Raw genomic sequence first — 12,245 nt, 5'->3', positions numbered from 1 at the left:
TCTGCAAATGTTTTAATATTTTGGGTAACACTTTCATAGCACTTCAAACAAAACAAACACAGCATTAAATGCAGTCTAAGATAAAAAATTCTCCAGTTGTCTACTAAACTCTATATTCTTTCTATATACACAATTTTATTTTATTTTGTTTCTTCGCGTTTCAAAATTTTACCTAGCAAAATGCATACATCAGATGCTCTTGATTACTGGAGTTTAATTTTTCTAATGTTCTTCAATAATTGCACAATCCTGTTCTCTGTGATATTCCACGTAAATATACTGTGTTGGCCCCAATATAAGCTGCACCCAAATATAAGCCGCACCTTTAAAATTGGAGAGGGAAAAGAAAAGAAAAATCTGAATATAAGCCGCTCCATTCCTCGCTGCTCCTGGCTGCAAAGGGGGGGGTGTCCGTTGCTAGCAACCTTTCCCCTTCCTCACACTTTCCCTTCCTGGCCTTTGGAGAGAGGACGGGGGACTACGCACAGGACGGATGCCACTTTGCCACGCTCCTGTCTGCATATCGTAAGGTCACGAATATGAGCCACGCTTTAACTTTTCACGTTTGGAATTTGGGCAAAAAATGAGGCTTATATTCAGGCCAGTACAGTACATGTTGATGAAAACTGATCTAAATGCAGGTATTTCTTAAGTTCCAAAGCTTCTCCACAGATTAGACATTTATATTGATGTGTTTCATCAGATGTGCTACTAATGTTTTCCTCACCATTTGGTTGTCAGTGGTAATAACAGAAATTTTGAATCAGTGGTTCATGATTAGAAAGCAAATAGATCAGGTTTCAAAGGGCAAGGATAGGAGAAACCTCTCCTGAGCAAGTGCCATTGAAATGAATTTTATATTGGTAAGGGATTGTCCAAAATATATTACAGCCAAAGTAGCCCTTTTCTTAGGTTTTTAAATGTAAATTAAAATATTATTATGGGAGAAGGTACCAATATTGTAGTACATAGAGAATTATTCTTTATAAACAAGGTTTTTAATATGAGACAGCAAAAGTCAGTACACCATGGTTTTTTTTGTTTTTAGATCAACCATTAACTTTTAAAAATACATTGAGAAACTCAACACATTTAATGGGATATGTCTCCACAAGCCACAAGTGGAACGCGTGCAAGAAAACGTGATCACGTCCCATGAATTTAAGTGGAATTGCCACATGAAAATATGCTGATCTCTGTCTTTTGCAGAGTTCAGTGCTCATTTTAACAGATTCAGTTATAAACTGCAAATATTCATTCTTGTGTTTCTTCCTCAACCATCCCTTTTTGTTTTACATTGGCCTATCAGGCAGGTTTTCTTTTCTTTATGAAGTCTAACAACAGAAAACAAAAGCAAGTTCCCTTCATTAGAGTTCAGCCTTCTCTTTGTATATAATTAGTAAGGGGATTGTGATAAGTAGAAGCACAGTAATTTGTGGTAGTTACATCCTGAAAGTACCACTGACTTTATAAGCATATTGTGAACCTGTTCAAGGCAATGCCAGAGGCAGCCTCTTGTGTGGTAAGAGCGATATGCTTGCATGCTGCATGCATCCCCGATGTGAACAGAAGAACACCTGGTTGCTGTATGTATTTTCTCTAACTCCCATCAGGGTCTCACTGTGCGAGCCTGTTTAGCACTTCGGTGCTCGGGGGTTCTTCAAGTGCACCTAACCTACAGGATTATGCTCGTATTCATCGTAAAAAGCTGACTTCTTCTGGCTGCATAGATGGTATGTGCACACCTTCGCACATGCACTTACACCCACCCACTCATATGCACACATTAAACCTTGAAAGAAAGTCCTAGGCCTGTTTACAGAGTAGAAGCCTATAATACCGATCACTAATATTAATTTGTAGAGGGTTGTAGTGTCCCTTTATTTCTCAGAGATTAATTGTGTTTAATGGCACACCGATGGAAGGAGGGCTTTTTCCCTTCCGTAACAAACCAACTTTAAAAAAAGTTTATGTTCAACCTATGTTTAAAACCATTTAATTTGGTAATTTTTTCCTGAAATGGAACAAAAACCATTTATTGAGAACTAGAGAAATCAAAGGAGATTCATTAATATTTGTAAAGTCCTAAAAAGAGGTACGTTTGTTAAATTATTTTTAAAATTATCCCGAAAGTGTTTGGCTTGGGGCTTCAGAGTAACAAGCAGAATAGACATGTCAGCACCAGATTTCCACCATTTTACAATGTTTGTTAACTTTCTTGAGGGTAAGAAACATTCAGCTTTCTCCTACTGTCACATCCATGATATTCAATTCTAACCATGTATGTCTGTATGCCAAAATCACAAGCTCACCCGTATTTGTCTTCCATACACTCCATTAAACCTCTAGTAGTAACAACCAGCAAAGTTTTACCTGCTTTTAAAACTGTTTTGGCCTTTGCACCTCTCCCAATCCCCTCTGCATGCCACTCAGTTCTAACCTACTCTTCATTGTTTCCCCCTCTTCTGTCCTTTCTTGAATTATCCCTCTTTTGGTAGCTGTTTTGAATTTCAGGTACCTGTTTTTCTCTTTCTCAGACACCACACGTGGTTCTGCTGTTAAAAGGTTTTCTATCTCATTTGCTCGACACCCAACCAATGGTATGTTTTGCTTTTATTTAAAAAAAAAGTATTCCCTTGCTTCATCCCTTCCAAACTATGGGGTGTATAGTACTGTCCACCATCCTCCTCCCTGATTCCAGCTGATTACATGGCCATATTGTCAATTATTAGAAATTCTGATAATTTAAATCCCTTTCCCCTTTTTAATTCCATAATCTAGTCTTTTAAAATTCACACATTCAAAATCCTTTTTGGGATGGGGTGGGGAATTAAATGAATTCCATGTCTATTTTTACGCAGTCTTCTTAATGACACAACCAATTAGTACACATAGTGTATGGTTTAAAAGCTTTCTGATCCTAAACAGCTCCTATTCCTTTCCCCTTCATATTCTTTGGCATCCTGCTGTGTTGGATATCTCTGTTCTGAACTTTTGGAACTCAGCGTAAGAACTGCCTTACTAAACCAAACCAAATGGTCCACTTTCTCTAGCCCTCTATTTCCAACAGCAACCACCAGATGGCACTGGGAAACTCATTAAGTTGGGCATGAAAGTGGTGGTCTGTCCTCTATTTGTCCCCCAGTGACTGGGATTCAGAGGTATACAGCCTTTGAACATGAAGATTCTGATTATCTAGCATAGGTAACAACCACTGCTAAGCCTATTCTATGTGAACTCAGGATTTCATTATAAATAACAACTGGAACTTGCTATCATCTTGAAATCACATTAGACTTAAAATAAAAGTTAACTGAAAACAAAGTTCCCTACATTTCTGTCAGTAACCAAATGATTTGCTTCACCTTGTTTAAGTTTCCTTCCTTTCATACAGACAGCTTAAGTGCTTTCTGTAATGAGTTACTTGCCGCTATGTTTTCCTCCAGAGGTCTAAACGGCCTCGGTCCAGTATACCTGAAGGAGCATCTCCACTCCCATCGATCTGCCCAGACACTGAGGTCCAGCACCGAGGGCCTTCTGGCCGTTCCCCCTCTGCGAGAAGCCAAGTTACAGGGGACCAGGCAGAGGGCCTTCTCGGTAGTGGCACCCGCCCTGTGGAACGCCCTCCCACCAGATGTCAACTACCAGACTTTTTAGAAGACATCTGAAGGCAGCCCTTTTTAGGGAAGCTTTTAATGTTCAACAGACCATTGTATTTTAATATTTTGTTGGAAGCCGCCCCCATCCTGCCCCAACATATAACACATTTTGCAAAGCTTTGCCACTGAATTGCTCCTTTCATCACAGAAACTGAGCTGGCCACTCCTCCATCATAGATGAAACAGTAATGCTGCTCTCAGTTTATTTATCCTTATTCAAAAGTTTCCAAAGCCATTTATTAACTGACTTCAGTGGTAAGGTAATATAATGTCTTCATGAAGCTGTAGATTTGTGTCTATTCCCAAATCATCATAATAAAATGATAGGTTTGCTTCAGTCACAAATAATCTTTACTAATAGTACTACAGTATTTCATACCTACATATAGAATTAGTTGTGAAAATGAAAAAAAAATGTGCACATTGACTCTAAAATTAAGTCATCTAAAGAGAGATGCTCAACTTAGCATGCAAAACAGCTGAAAGTTGAGGTATGAGAGCTAAAAAATAAATATTTACAAATAAGGGGGAAAATATATCATGAATAGCTGGCAGAGCACATTTTATCCAAATAGTATGTGCTTAAAATTTGTATATTTTTTATCACAGCGGTGTTGACACAGATTGCTGTGATCTTATTAATATGTATCCTCACAACTTTCACAATTTACTGCACGGTTATATGTATTTCTCAGAAGCCTAAATGTACTTCCTCAGGTAACTTGGGATCACTCCAGCTGCTTTGAAAATGAGGCGTGGCGTACTGTTTGTTCTTAACCTTTCATTGAGGGCCTCCTCTTTTCTTTGACTTCCATAACTTTAAGATAACAACGCAACTTCTAAACCATTTCAGCCTTCCCCTTCCTTTCATCTTGAGTTCAAGATACATGGTGAAACAAGTATCTACTGACAGTGCTTTACTTATTTTCTGGGCCTCTGTGCAGAACATCCAGACCTCTTTAGGTGCTGGTCGGTTTCTTCTGAGGAATTTCTAGGCGCCAGTGGTATGTCTTTATAGCTTTCAAATGTAAGACGGCAGGGTGGCTTTCTAAGTTGCTGCGCTAACCCTTTCATTGTCTTTCATTTTGATGGAAACTGGTATGTTAAGATAGAGGTCAGCTCACGTTAGCAGATCGGACATTTGAAGGGATACTGTCCAATACGTAGGTGTCTTTTTAAAAACAAAAGAACACAAATGAATAGGTTTTTATCATTTTCAATTTCAGTCCAGTGGAAATGGCCTCTCGGCACATGTCTCAGGGTATTTTTCCAATGCTTGATAATCCAGTAATGAAGCTGCTAAAAGATGGGTGTGTGCACAAGTGAATAGTTGGTTTTTATTTCCTAGGTAAATAAAGCTAAAAGAAGTATGCAGAAATATAAATGACATGATTGAGCTTCAGATTTAACTGTTTCAAATGATATTTATTGGACATGAGGTAATTCTAAGCACCAAAATAGACATGAGCACTTAAAGAAAATAGCCTGCCATAGTCCCATGAAATTGTTCCTTACATAGATACTCATACACATTTGTGGATTTTCTCCAGTCAGGGAAAGCTGCAGTTCTCGTGGAATTTACTGTAATGCAAAGAAAGGGTTCGCGCTTGCCTGCATGCGTAGTGTTGTATTCTTAGAAGAATTATTATGCATTAAACACAATTAACTTGAAGCACACACAGAGGCTTAACTGCTACAATTCAATAAGATACCAAAATGTTCTTTTTCAAAGTTTCCTTCTCTAGAAATTTAAGGAGAGAAAAGTGATTTCAGATAACAAGAATTTGAATTCTTTAGTTTTGGAGTTCACTATAGTTTACTTCATATTACATTTAAATGTACCTTGCACTAAAAACATGAATACTTATTCATTAGCAAATCTATGTCATTGGAAAAAAAGGTCTTGGGAGAAATTTAGCAACTTAAGTAAAATTACAGTTTTTGTTTTCGGAATTATAATAGTGAAACTTTATACGTACAATTTTTTGTGGGGAGCTGTCTGAATCAGTTCACAAGTGCTTTTTAAAGCTTATGTACGCATATGGAGTTTTAAATTAATGTTAGTTCAGGTATGCATGGTTGATTATGTTTTTACTTATGATGCCTAACCCTGGATTTCAGATTTATTTGTGGCTTGACAATAACTGTTATAAAAGTAATGAAGCTGGATGTAAATAATATTAAGGAAACTTGTCATAATCCTGGAAGAGGGTTGTCCTTGCTTTCTTCTCAGAAAACAGTACTTTCTGACTTAGATGACCAGGAGTTTTGACTTGAAGAGCCAGCTCTGATGCCTATGGAAGTAACATAGGGACATGCTGAGCCTCTACTTCATTGGTTTATATAGAAATTTATAAATTGAATGAAAACCTAGATTAGAGTTATCGGAGAGTACAATGGATAAGTAGGTCTACATCTGTGTAAGTGGTGGTTAAATTGCTGCCTTAGACTTATTTAAATAAAAATGTTTTTATATTATGTATATGCAGAACCATGAGCTTCCTGTATAGGAAATTCTGACACCCTTTAGTCCAGCTCCATATTGTTTCAGTATCTGAAGTGTTACTGTATGATTGCATGTGTTTGGATGGAGCCAGGATCATGTTTGAGGCTTTTTGGTTCCATCTTTCTCACTGCAGGCCTGCATGTGCCATGTGTCTACCTGAGAAAACTCCCTTCAGAAAGTCAAGCAATCATTCTGGAGCTGCTTCTGATGCAGTGCAAAAGGAGCAGAAATCTGGAGAGTTGCACTGGGTTCAGAAGTGCTTTGGTGCACATGGCATGCACGGGTCTCTTTGTATTCTGGCCTGTTAAGCATACTTCTGCAGAACATACCTTTGCCATTATAATTGCTCAGTTGCTTCCTTTTATGTTGGAAATATGTGGTGTGTGTGTGTCTGTGTTTTCTTTTTCAGGCTTTGAATTGTATTCCATGGTGCCTTCAATCTGCCCTCTAGAAACCCTCCATAACTCCTTGTCATTAAAGCAGGTGGATGAATTTCTTGCTTCCATTGCTGCCTCTCCTTTGTACGACAGATTTCAAGCCGCATCCACATTTTCTCTGCGTAATTACCTTTTATGTCTTTTATTTCGCAAACTGCAAAACGCTGCTGGCCATAGGCATTCTATTGAATACTAGGATTTAGTGTTTCCTGGTGTGGGACTGATAAACTGTTTCAGATTTAATCAAATAAGTATTTCCTCATTTTCCCCATGAATTGGCATATAACCACACTACCCACACTGCAGCTGTCTTCTTGTCTGTCCTTGGAAGTGTAAGAGAATGCAATTTAACTTAAATTAGTCACACAATATGACTATAACACATACCCTGCATGTATGCTGTGCAAAATTTCTGTATAATGACAACACTTATTTGTGCAATTAAAAACTGCTAAGATCCAAAGAAGTGGGGCTTCCATTCTACCACTCCACTCCACACATATGTCCCATAGCTAAGCTAGAAACTTTGTTTCAAAAACTTAGGCAACTTCAGATAGAGTTGCTGAGGTGGGGGAATGAAGATCCTGCTTGGCACATACCTCTCTGTATACTTGAAGTAGCTTATTGGACCCTGAACACTATGATGCCTATAGCACATTATTCTCTTTCCGCTCGAACACTGCCATGCAGATTTCTCGATATTTCTGTAACAAACTGTAAATAATAATTTCCCAAATTCCATAGTAGGGCAATACCTTTATTAGGGCATCCAAACTAGTACAAAATAGTGAGAAAGCTTTTGAGCTGTCCAGAATTCTTTGTCAGGCTAGATTTTAAGCAGAGCGAGAGGTGAGAGGATCAAAAAATGGGCCTAGTGTTGAAGCCATGAAGCCTGCATTGTGCTTGGTCTCAAGACGGAGCATGGGAAGAGGTAACAGACTTAATATATTTCACATTCCAAGGTGCAATGCAGGTTTCAAGTTACACCTGCTAGGATGAAGGAACACAAAATGTCTGATTTTGTAAATTTAAAATTCTCCAGACCTGCCTCTTACTTAAACAAAATTCACAAGTTCCTTGTGGTAGAAAACAGCAGTAAAAAGAAGCATAACATTTTTTAAATTAGCAAATCCTGATGCACTAAGTCAAAAAAGTGAGTAGAAGCTGAGTTAGGTATCTATACCTAGTACTCAGAGATAATATGTTCTGAGGAAAAAGTTCTTTATTCAGGCAGTATTAGACCTTCTTACTCTAGTTTATTATCCTACTCTTCAATAGCTAAATTTAGTAGTCTGCAAGCCATACACAAAGAAGAAGTACATAAGAAAAATATCAAAATACATATTTGGCCAGATACCTATGTTCTGTGCATGCATGCCAACTTCAGTTAGTGAGACAGCTTTCAGGTTTGTCTAAATAGGTTTCTTGGAAGCAAAAAAGATGACTGTTTAATAGTTTAAACATGACGTTGACAAAAACCTATAGATCCATGTTGATGAAGAGTAATATTGGAGCATAATATGTTCACTGTACTATTTGCATAAAAACAATGTACACACTTTTCAGAGGCAATTGTTCAAAGAATAATACAGCCTTTGTTGATACTTTATATAATCTCTGCTTCTTCAGTATTGACAACATCCAGTTACTTGAGAAAGAATAAGATAAAATAGCTTTGTAACTTTTATTAACCCTTTTAGCTTCGCCATCATTTCTGGATGCAAGAAAAAACTCTTTAAATACATACACCCCTGCAAAAATCCAACCAACGCCACAAGAAGACCCTTTGAGTAGGCGAGAATGTTCCTCGACTATGTCAAGTAAGTAATACTTGAAAAAAACCTTTTCACATCCATCTTAATTATTAACAAGAATCGTCTGAGATTGTTCAGAATCATTTTGCTTTATACTTTAAGAAATTTGAGAGCATTTTGGTGTGGATTGGTCTTATTTTTCTGTCTCATTATGATGCATTAGACAAAAAGCGGTTTGGGGGCTCCAGCGAGATCTCATGGATCTCTCACAGGATCTCACTGGAACCTGCAACCACATGATTTCAGTAAGGCTTCGTCAGAGGGGAGGCAGCAGCTTCCCATTCACCTCAGACAGTGACCAGGGAAAGGCTGCCCCGGGCTCCCATCCTTCTAATTTTATTTTTGTCAAGTTTCAGAGATATCGTAATATTGGGCATGACATAGCCAAAGTTGTATTGGTTTCAGTGTTTTAAGTTTCTCCTCCTGGAAGCTAACGGACACTAAAATGTCTTGATCATGTCTTTTTATTATTATTATTCACCATAAGAAACATGATTCTGTTTTGCTTGTGTGCAGGTACCAGTGTTTTTTCGCCTCCTGTTTGATACATCATAAAATGCCAAAAAAGAGTTAAAACAATACTTGTTTAGCACTGGTGGTTAAACTGTCTCAGAAGAAATGAAGCAATTCAAGCAAAACTGGAAGGTGCTGCCAATGCCATCTTTAGCAGTGTATATTTCTTTGTAGACAAATAAGTTAGCTTTAAAAGGCTAATCATTTCTCTCTGTGTAAGTATGTGTTTCCCTGTATATAAAATAATTACTGAAGTGCATATATAGTATATATTCAGGAAAGGTGATTTATTTGTTTCTAAAGTATGAAAAGCAAAGATGTTTACACCATTGTTTTAAGGAAATGGTTATCTTTTAACAGAGAAACTGCACATGACATTTACCATCTTTGTTGTCCTAAATTAACGCACAAACCAAAACAGCCTAACATACTGGTTTGCATTATAAAGGAGCAGCTAATAGGGAGATAGGAGAGGGGTAGAAAAAGCCACCATTTCCTTTTTGCCCTACAGTAGATCTTAAAGCCCGGACATGAAAACTTATTCATCACCAAAGCACATTAATAGGACTCTGCTTAACAGATGCCTTTATGAATGTCAATCTGTGACAGCATCTCAGTGGTTGGTTCTTTCCCCTCTGGTAGAAATGCATAATGGAGCTGGATGATAAATGAAAAGCACTTAAGCCCTCATACTTTGAAGGTACATACACCATTACCTGAAAAATAAAAGGTCAGATTACTTTGAGCCACTTAAGTGCTAATATAATAATTGTAATATTAGAAAGGTTCATTGTTAGAAAGAAAGCTGTGTTATTTTATGAGGAAGAAACTCATTTCACAGAGAGTTTTCATTGGAGCCTGACTCCAGTTTTTGAAAAACAGCAGAAAACTGTAATATGAAGTGGCTGAACAATACCTTCTTTGGAACTTCTCAAGGCTCCAAGTAACTTAAAGGCAGATGAAATAGTAAACATTAAAACAAAAAACACCTGCAACACGAGAGACCATTGTTTTATAGGGAAATATTTTGCTTCCAGTTCTGAAGGGCCTGGCATATGCCCACTACCAAATTTAAGGAACTCACCTTCATCAGCAACTGTGCTGGGGGGAAAAGACATTGGTCTTGACTCCTGTCCATGGTAGTCCTGCTTAAATGGGCTAAAGTCAGGGATAGTATTTCAATCTTATACCTGAGTGCAAAATATTGTTTTTTGATCCCTACCCCAGTTTAAATGTGGCTTCTGCGAATATCTCTGCCTTCCTGTTGCTTTCAGCCATATGGAGGTACAGGTTAACAATTCTGGTACTGCTTAGGTGATTAAAGGTCTCTATTGTATTGTATTTGTGAATTAAGAGCTAATTACTAGTATGTTGCCTAAACTGACACCTGGCACACTTAGTCTTTACCTGGGAGCATCTCTTTTTTAAATACATTTCCAAAGAGAGCATTTTTTTGTTTGGGTATAGGTATGCTGGGTGCAGATGACATGCCCTTTAATTTCCTTGTTCTTTGTATGTTTACACCAGGCCCTTGACATTCAAATATACTTTGGTTGTTAGTGTCTGTGCTTTATGAGCTCCTCTCCTAAAAGTAATTTCCTGTTTACACTTTTCCTAAATGCTCTTCTATTTTGTTGCAAAGATGACTTTCTTCAAGAGATTTCTGCAGAATACTGCTTAAAGCATGGTTCACGTGTGGATTACAGGGCTTCATCAAAGCTGAAACAGCTGGTCTGTTAATATTCCATGCTGGGAACTTTCTATATGTGCAGATTATATTGTCAAGTTTTGAAATTAAAAGAAATTGTAACATTACCAAATCTACATAATTACTGTTTCAGCACTGAACACTTGAACATAAACCAATACAGCTAATGTTCCCATCATTGTCCTTCTCATCTCTGCTGTTAGTTAAAGACAGCTGAAGATTTTATTAGTGCTATGAAAATCTTGAGAAATCTGGGTGTTCTTTCAAAACATATTCAGGTTTGTCAATTGTCCTAAGATTTCCTTTGTGACATGATTAATTGAATGCCTTTTATTTTCATTATAAAATATAATGGATTGGGTCCAGGCTTAGTCAGTTTGGACCCACTGAAATCAATGAGGCTTAACTAACTTGTTCTATATCTCTCAGTGAGTGTACTCTGTTAATTAATCTGAGTCCAACCCAGGGATTAATATTAATGTGATTCTCATCAACAGCAATATTTTCCTGTTAAATACCAGGAGACCTACCTTCAAATATAATTGTTGTTGTTTTCTGTGTTTTTTAAAAAGGCTGATTCTCATCCTGGCAATTGTCCATGAGAGTGGATTTGCTAATTATGCTTGCCATTGCATTGCTGTGCATATTTCATATGAGGTCATATGATAAATTCTTAAGTATGGTTTAAGATACCAAATATACAATAGATTCTTAACTTCTCATTGCAAACATTTCATTATCTATAATGTAAGTTTATAATATGGACAATGTTTGTCTTGCTCACCTCTGAATGTATAAGTTATGTTTACTGTTTTTCTATAAGAAAATGTTATAATTTAAGTGTGCGTATCATTCCAGACAACCAAAGCTTTGGCATATTTTTGATCTGCTCTTAAATAAAAGAGTCAATAGCAACAGATAGTGTCTGTTCTGTGTATTCTATAATAAATTCTTAACTCTCACTTTACTTTTCCATTCTAATAAACTACAAGTGTTTAAAATAAATTGCGGTAGACATGCACCACTTTATATTGGAAAACACTTAGGCCTGACACATTAATATTTTGCATGAGAAAGGTGAGTTGGAAATGTCCTTGTGTTCTGTGCCCGCGTGACCACCTGTTAGATTGCTATGATTGGTTGTATCCAGTGGTGTCCATGTGTAAGCAGAATGGATTTCCACTTGCACTTTCTTCTCCACACGCCCGCTTTACCCCAACCCTACTCTGTAACCCCAAAAGATCTATTTCAGAGATTTGGAAAACTTGGGAGATTTGAAGGGAGGCGTGAAGACTACAGGAGGGAGGTGAGGAAGAAGAACTCCACTTGTACAGTACTGAATTTCACCCAATAACGTGTTGCACACTGAGCTTTGAAAATGTCTGGAAAAGTACTGAATATGGCAGCAAAGGCTACTGACTGGGAATGTTGATGCAAGCATATTATGCCAGTACTCTTATCACCTTCTCTAGCTTCCAGTACATTTCCTAGCCCAATTCAAAGTGCTGGCTTTGGCATTTAAAGTCCTTCATGGCTTGGGGCCTCAGTATTTGAAGAATCACCTCTTCATGTATGTTCCTGGCCATGCTTTGAGATCCTTGAGGGAAG

At 37.5% G+C, this 12,245-nt stretch overlaps 1 protein-coding gene across 26 annotated transcripts in view; it reads left to right on the top strand.

Annotated features, from left to right (window-relative positions):
* PPIP5K2 (diphosphoinositol pentakisphosphate kinase 2) overlaps window positions 1–11,554 on the top strand; it is a 52,128-nt gene extending 40,574 nt beyond the window's left edge. For 8 of the 26 annotated variants that reach the window (XM_081212331.1, XM_081212337.1, XM_081212322.1 and 5 more), the window contains 6 exons: window positions 1,614–1,733; window positions 2,538–2,600; window positions 4,604–4,663; window positions 6,575–6,724; window positions 8,303–8,422; window positions 8,933–11,554. In XM_081212331.1, the coding sequence (XP_081068457.1) occupies window positions 1,614–1,733; window positions 2,538–2,600; window positions 4,604–4,663; window positions 6,575–6,724; window positions 8,303–8,422; window positions 8,933–8,961 (542 nt within the window). In that variant the 3' untranslated portion in view covers window positions 8,962–11,554. The remainder of the gene's footprint in view (window positions 1–1,613; window positions 1,734–2,537; window positions 2,601–4,603; window positions 4,664–6,574; window positions 6,725–8,302; window positions 8,423–8,932) is intronic. The other 18 variants (XM_081212323.1, XM_081212325.1, XM_081212332.1 and 15 more) reach the window with 9 other exon arrangements.
* The last annotated feature ends 691 nt before the right edge of the window (window positions 11,555–12,245 follow it).

Source organism: Podarcis bocagei (genome assembly GCF_964188305.1).
Source record: "Podarcis bocagei genome assembly, chromosome: 11".
In the NCBI taxonomy this organism is placed as follows: domain Eukaryota; kingdom Metazoa; phylum Chordata; class Lepidosauria; order Squamata; family Lacertidae; genus Podarcis; species Podarcis bocagei.
Note: the sequence above shows the minus strand (reverse complement) of the source record. Positions and strands in the feature narration are given on the sequence as shown.